The 7,544-nt window shown below is 37.5% G+C and overlaps 1 protein-coding gene across 1 annotated transcript; it reads right to left on the bottom strand.

Moving 5' to 3' along the window:
• Positions 1 to 639: 639 nt before the first annotated feature.
• LOC131039821 (uncharacterized) lies at positions 640 to 6,103 on the bottom strand. Its single transcript, XM_057972677.2, has 4 exons — positions 3,824 to 6,103; positions 3,092 to 3,433; positions 2,691 to 2,729; positions 640 to 2,295 (listed from the first exon to the last, which is right to left on the bottom strand). Exons 1-4 carry the CDS (start codon positions 4,851 to 4,853, stop codon positions 932 to 934), a joined length of 2,775 nt encoding a protein of 924 aa, XP_057828660.1. The 5' UTR covers positions 4,854 to 6,103; the 3' UTR covers positions 640 to 931.
• Between the last annotated feature and the right edge of the window lie 1,441 nt (positions 6,104 to 7,544).

Genomic DNA, 7,544 nt, shown 5'->3' with positions numbered 1-7,544 from the left:
AATTTATTTACTATTGGTACATGTGATATTCATTAATGAACTTTTCTTTATTAATTTTTTGGGCTTCTTTACAATCTACTACCAAGGGGTTGGGTTGACAAAAAGATGTCCGCTATTGAAACTATGTCCACTACTGGTACCTTCCCCTAAATATGATATCATGCAGATTTGTTCCTCGTAAGCTTCTTTTAATTGACCAAATAAAACCAAGAACATGTGGCCAGAATACGTTACCATCTTATTTTATTCTTTGGCTTGCTGAGTTTGCAAAACATAATATATATAGATATGGTATCATTCAGATTTGTTCCTCGTAAGCTCCTTTTAATTGGCCAAATTCATGATGATAGGAAAAAGAAGAAAGATGTAGGAGATATCTCGGCTATTTTAATGAGTAATTCGTGAGGAGGAAAATATAGGGTGCAGAAGACAGGTATTGGTAGCCATAAAGAGCATGTTTGAAGAGTCTCGGTAATTTTTCCCACTAGTTATTATATAGATTTGGTGCAGAGAATTAAATTTAAGATTCTTGTATTTTTTTCAGCTGACAGACCCTGAAAAATTGTTCTCCCCAAACAGGAAAATCAGAAAATGTAAATTGTTGCCCTTCAAAAATAATGAGACACACAAACATTAGGTAAGCCTTTTAAATTTTTGTTTTGCATGGATCCCACTGCATATAGCTGTTGCTGATCGCTATAGTCAGGGACAAAAAACCAGCAGCATGATTTTCTAGAATAGGAATGAATAAAAAGCTTAATATCACAACTATGTGGTGCAATGGTTGTAATCATTTTTATTTTTTTTTATTGCAGTAGCATGTTTTTCTTAAGTACTATTCAAAAAAAGGCTTAAATTGTACCTCTGGAGCTATGATTTTCCTGACATTTTAAATTTTTGTTATTTCAGTCTACTCTTAAACCTTCTTATGTCAGTAGTTACAGAGGGATGATTGCAACTGTAAAAGGTGGTGATAACATTCAGCAGCAGTAGGCCTTTGATCTGGGTCTTGTTCCAAGCATCTGTTCTGTAAATCTCTGAAAAGCTCAGATACATTCAGCCCACATGTCTTGATGAGATGCCCAACACCCCACACATCAACTTTCACCCCATGGAGGCCTCTAGACATTTCAGGAGCATGGTTCAACCCACTGAGATTGTGTGGGTAAATTTGAGGTGCACCAATTGCATCCTCAAAGTCTATGATGAACCATTCATCTGAATCTATCTTCTTCATCACATTATCCCATCTGAGATCCCTGTGCATGAATGAGATATTGTGTAGAGCTACCAAGGCCTTTGTCACATATTTGAGTGCTTCTATAAGTTGTTCAAGTGTGCGAGGCCTGATTGGATAGCCCCTTGGCTTGAATATCAATGCCAACTCCTTTTCTGCAGATATCTGAATGTACTCAACATGGGGAATTTTGTTGTCCAAGAAATCATATATCTCCTTCACATTAGCCCATTTCCTTCTGTTTGAGAATATTTTTTTTACACATCCTGGCATCACCTCAATAACCTTCCCATTTCCTCTGTCCAGTCTTTCATAGTCACTGTGAATGTTACTAGAATTATGTCTGTAACAATAGTCTGAGAGAGTAGGCAAGAGCCTTGCTATTCGCCAGCAAGGAACCAAGATTTTCAATCTTTCAGCAGGACTTGAGAGATTCACTGAGACAAGATCAATCCTAACCACCCTCTCATGTGATTTGCTCAAGGCACAAAATGTTACACTATTGCCAATAGCATAATAACCTAAAATGTAAGGCGAATCCCCATAAGACCATAATGTTTTGTCCACAATCTTGGCTGCAGGATCATCACCCTCCTTGAGTGAATCAGTCTCCTCACCTCTCCATAAGCACGAACTCTTAACAAAACCACACATGCTAGGCCATTCCTGGGACACTGAATCATATGATCCTGATTTCCTGAGCATCACAACATCTATTGCACAGAGCTTATAGATGATTTTGTTGATGCAGTCATCCCACAAACCAATAAAAGACTCCCTACCAAATCTTCTGCTTGAAGTTTGCCTAATTAGAGGTCCCACAATCTCATATGTTATTGCCCTGCAATCTGTATCTGAGGAAGCACAAAAGAATACTTCCTTGCCTGTTGGGAGATCCTCATATACATCTGGTCTCACTGGAAAACGTAAATGCTTCGAAGGGGGTTCTTGCAGGTAAGATGATAGCTCAAACAAAGTTGGTAGGCTGGATGCAGGAACCCTTAGGCATCCTACAAAGTAATCAGTCCTGTCTCTAATCCCATGAAGAGGAGGAAATGCTGCATGGTATCAAATACATGGAATAATAACAAATTAGAAGTCAGAGAAATCAGAAGCAACCATATCAGAAGCATATCAAGGTTAAATCAATAAACTATGATGTATTTTCTGATATAGTTAAATCAATTAGTAGGCCACAAAAACGTTTTATTGATGATGCGTCCAATTGTTTCAATGTTTTTTCGAAGGGCACATTGTGCTCTGAATCAATTTTAAAATTTATATCCATCGTGCGTGGCCATGGATTGAATCACTGTGCTACTCTCCATATGAATTGGACAGAAAATCAATATTGATTAAATATAGAAATAAAGTTCACGTTAGTTTCTTTAGCTGATCATTTTGAAGCAATGAAGCAATAAACTGATAACTTTTGCAGCATATTTTGGCCTACCTTTAGAAGGCAACTCCAATGGTTGAAGCTCTGAAGATCCTGTTGAAGAAAACGGCCATCCTCAGCGATCGAACATAATGAAAAAACGGAACAAAAATACAATCACAATGGTACCAGCCAAAAGAAAAATGAAGAAAACGACCCTCGCAAGCACTATGGGACAGCATTCATATAATTCATCTCAATAACATGAATTAATCTTATAAGTTCATTCTTTATAGCTATTAGGAATCATTTTTCATAGCTTAAAGGCTACTGTATAACCAGAAAAACAAATTTTGAACATCCCATTATTCTTATGATGGAAATGGATCGGAGAGTGTGATCTAAAAGTTGATGCAAAAATATTATCAAAACCAAAAACAATATCAACCAAAATAAGCAATGAAAGAGTCTCTTACCAGCCCTACGTCTGCCAAAAACTTTGATCTGCTGACCAGGGATGAATAAATCAGTAGAGTATCCCTTGAGAGGACCTCCCTCAAAGGCCTCAACCGTACTACCAGTCCACGTCTCATCAAAGAATGTCAATTCATTGGCATTCAAGAAATTCAGTTGGTCCACCTTCAATCTGCCTTGTTGATATTCACCTTCCTCAGCCCAAATATGAGTTGTTTCTTCCCATATGATCTTCACTTTACCAATCCGTTGTAAATTTCTATCTAGAGTATTACCTTCACTGGTCCTTAGTGGCTCTGCCACTGCAATTGTTTCATTCCCAGGAACAATAGCCTGCATAAGTCCTGCAATCCCAGCCACAATGATACTATTTATAGTGACCAATTTATGTAGAATAGAGGGCTAAACTCTTATGCCCACAAAAGTATAAGTCATTAACTTTGTATTGCATGTTGTATCATATTTGGATACCCAATTTGTATTTATATGCATGACAGTTAAACTCGAAAAGCATAAACCACTAACTTTTGGCTTGCACATGATATAGTTGAAATAGAAAAAATGTCATCCAAAAAACATAAATCACGAGCTTCGGATTGCACATCACATTATGTATGCATAACCAGTTTATATGGTAATGAGGACTTAAACACTTAACCAAAAGGCATATAACAAAACTTTTGGATTGCGTGTAACATATTGCAAAACAGTGTTTAGGCCGTAGATAGTCTTACTTGTATCATCAGCTTTGGTTTCCTTGGGTTTAGAGGATTCTTTCTTCTCTGCTGTGATGGGCCCTCTCGCAGCTGATTTATTTGTGGGTTGCACATTTCTTGGAGATGATCTCTGTCTCGGACCCATGAACTGTGCTAATTCTTCATATACTTCTTCATCAAAGGAGGCTGGCAAACGATGCAATTTTCTCTCATATGGTGACAATCTGAAATAGCTCTTACCAACTTGTTCTTTTTCAGGACCCCTTTCCCATTCATAGACCTTCCTGAACTCTCCCAGCATGTTATCCCATTTTGTTCCAGCAGTTTTAGCATCCCTGTTAATACCATGTTTGTTCAGAAACTCTGCCACCTCTCTATCTTTAACTGATCTGTACTTGTTTATTTTAGAAGAATGGGATGTTGTATCCATACCGTCTAGTGACTCCTGCTGCTGGGATGATTTTGATGGGTCACCAAGGTATTGTATTCTCCAAGCTCTGGCCAGCCATAGCATCTCGTGAGGCTTCCAAACTGGCGAGACAAATTTGCCCTTTCTGAGTGCAAGTGCATTGTTGTTATTATCTTGGCCTCCTTGAGATGGCTGGGATTTGGTTGAGCTCGATGGTGAAGATAGTTGCTGCTGCTGCTGCTGAGTTGATGGAGATGATGAAGGATTGTTCTGTTGCAAAGTGAAATGTGAAGGTGACAAAGATGATGAAGAAAGATTATTCTGCTGCACACTGAAATTTGAAGGTGACAAAGATGGTGGAAAGACCATTGCCTGTGTAGGATTTGTAACCACTCTCCATGGAGACTCGTATCTACCTTTTTTGGCACATGAGGCGTCTGCAGACTCATATCTACCTCCTTTTGCACATGAGGCGTCTGTGAGTATGGGCAGCTTAGAGGCATAGAAAGGATTGTTGTGGTGAGGTGAGGATATGGGAACAACTGAGAGAGGTGTTTGATCACTAGGAGATTCTTGATGTTCATGATCACCATCCTTGATTGATGATGATCCCTTGAGATCATCGTCCATCACTGGCATACAGTAAACAAGACTACTATACAATGATGAGGACGTATTTAAGACTAGAAAAAGTTTTCATCTTTATCCTGTTCATGGAAACCTGCTCCTAGAACTAAGAGTACCCAAAGACCTAGTTGGCAAGGAAAACTCATGTTTGGTGTTCGACTGCGATGGGGATTCCATCTGAAAGCGAAGTTGTACTGTTGTAGCAAAACCCAACTAATACTCTGCCTTGATATATCCAAAGACGCAGTTGTATAGAAAGCATGCACTATCAACCACTGTGACATAAATTCTAATCTCAGTCATCATAATCAGAATATTTGTGTTTTTTCTATCTCAGTTCATATTCAGGGAAAATAACTTGAATGGAATAGTAATAAATACAAAAACTTCTAAAGTTCAATGGAACAGTAGTGGATACAACGAACTTCTAATTTCCAATGGAACAGTTATACAGGCTATGAACAAATAGAAAATGCACTGCAAGCATAGCAAAGTACAGAAGTCTCTCTTCCAAGAATATGAACCTGAACTGAAGCATACCCTGAAACCCAGTTAAGGCATTAGCAAAAGTTTGGTACTACAACAGGCACGCCTTTGCAATTGCAATTGCAAACTAAATAGTAGCAACCCAATCAATACTATTCTAACATACCCAAAAACCCACTTCAACAGAATCCCTCCCAAACAAGCAATGACCTGATTCCTAACCTTAATCATCAGAATCAAACCTTTCTGTTGTTCTAGCTTGGTTCATGTTGTTCTCAATGAACAGACAGTTCTCAACTTCTACAGAACCCTCATCCCAACGTAATTTACTCAGAGACCCACTTGCCAATACAATGTACAGACCTCTACAGGACCCAAAAACATATATATTAATCCAAATCATCTTAAACAGTGCCCACCTCATATTAATTTCTTGTTCATAATAAACGAAGGAGGATATCACAGCTTCCACAGAATCCTAATGGTAACACCTAACCACGAACACAACAAATTTCTGAAGAGCCACTTTAACAGTACATCCCTATCCCAAGGTTTATTTGCTGTCATTTAAGCCTTTCTCCAGCAAACTTGATTTAATGGCATGAATAACAACTTTGGATATGGCAACTAGCTTTTCAGACAAGACAAGACAGATCTATAATAGTACACATTGATACTTATACAACAACGGTACCGCCACTCAGCTTTCAAGTGGTTTTTCTTCAAACTTAATATTCACTTTTTGGTTTCTTAAGTACACATTAAAGTGGCTCAAATAACAGGTGTAGGGCACTACAGATTCATTCCGGACAGTTTGTAACGAATCTATACCCAGTGGTCCATTACAAAAACTCTTTTTCTAATAGGGAAACGATACCGTACAGGTTATGATTCTATCAATGAGCTCAGCACATAAAAATAATATAGGTATGCAATTCGCTTTCAATATTTTTCCAACCATTTTCAGGCATCCATGCAAGAAAAGGAAGCTGGTTGAAATAAGTGGCCAATTGATTAGATTCAACATTCATTTTTCACACAGTAATTTCAACTTGTTCTTTTAAACAATAGTTATACATGTTCTAAAAAGCTAGGTGAATACCCTAATTAGCTAGTTTTTACACTCTAATTTCAATATGCAATTGTGAGACCATTAATGATCTGAACTAAATCAAGCCGTAAATAATTTGGGTGTTGTGGAGAAAGACTGCCAAATGTGCATTTGGCTCATTGTCTGTCATCCAAACGACGTTTAAGTTCAGGGGTTGACTTTTTTTTAAGACAAAAAAAGCACTAAATTATAAGCTTACTCTTTCCAAGAAGCCGACTCTTCACTTTATGGACCTATAGTAGTTCGTTGGATATATCACCTTATCCTCACAATCAATGGAACGGCTGATCTAGGTTGTCCATATAGCTAGTTTTATATAGCCAACAAAACTACTAACTAGGTTGAGGCGATGACAAGTGACCTAAGGATTCATAGATTCAATTAGATAATTTTTTAAAATTTGGGTAGTGTAAAGTTGGGAAATAGGGTTCATAAGTTTATACATTCAAATTAGGATAAGGAATTAAACCTATCTCTAATTAATACATTTAGAAGGAGAATGGATCTACTTGGCTCAATCTCAAATCTTATTCAAAAGAACTAAGTATAAGGGGAATTCAGTATTCCTTGAATTGAGTTGAAAATGAACTATGGAACTAATATGAAATGAATGCAAGATCTAGGGCTAAAGATGTGAAATTGACAAGAATTAGCATGAACAAGCAGTATCAGATCAAATTTACAGATATAAAGTATAGATCTAGAAATAGGAAGTAGAAAGGAACTTATGTCTGAAATTTGGACTCAAAAATGTCAGACAATGGAGCTTGGAGTGACCTTGTCCTTGGAGTGTCAGATGCAAACAATAGATATACTTTTGCAATCAGAATGTAGTTATGAGTGCTTCTCTGAATTTTGGTCAGAAAAGTATCGAACAATGGTGCTTAGGGCGACCTTGTCCTCCAATTTCTACCTTTGCAAAAACTAAATCTAACCATCTTTATTTTCTCTTCCCTAATCTATATGTGTTGTCTCTTGAATCTATCACATGCACATACAAAGGAGGAAAATGGTGTTGTTGATAGGGGTTTGCCTAGGTCAAACCCCAAGTTTAGAATTTACCCTATAATTGAATTGAAATTGAAATAGAAAGTGTGCCTTAAAAG

The sequence above is a fragment of the Cryptomeria japonica genome, chromosome 5, assembly GCF_030272615.1.
Source record: "Cryptomeria japonica chromosome 5, Sugi_1.0, whole genome shotgun sequence".
Taxonomy (NCBI): domain Eukaryota; kingdom Viridiplantae; phylum Streptophyta; class Pinopsida; order Cupressales; family Cupressaceae; genus Cryptomeria; species Cryptomeria japonica.
The sequence above is the reverse complement of the archived record's forward strand: the minus strand, read 5'-3'. Positions and strand labels throughout refer to the sequence as shown.

Coding starts and splice junctions, on each gene's coding strand:
- LOC131039821 (XM_057972677.2), bottom strand. CDS start 4,853: ATGCCAGTGATGGACGATGATCTCAAGGGATCATCATCAATCAAGGAT. Junction 3,434..3,823: donor AACCAAAGCTGATGATACAA/GTAAGACTATCT, acceptor CTGGGATTGCAG/GACTTATGCAGGCTATTGTT. Junction 2,296..2,690: donor ATTGGAGTTGCCTTCTAAAG/GTAGGCCAAAAT, acceptor GATACCATGCAG/CATTTCCTCCTCTTCATGGG.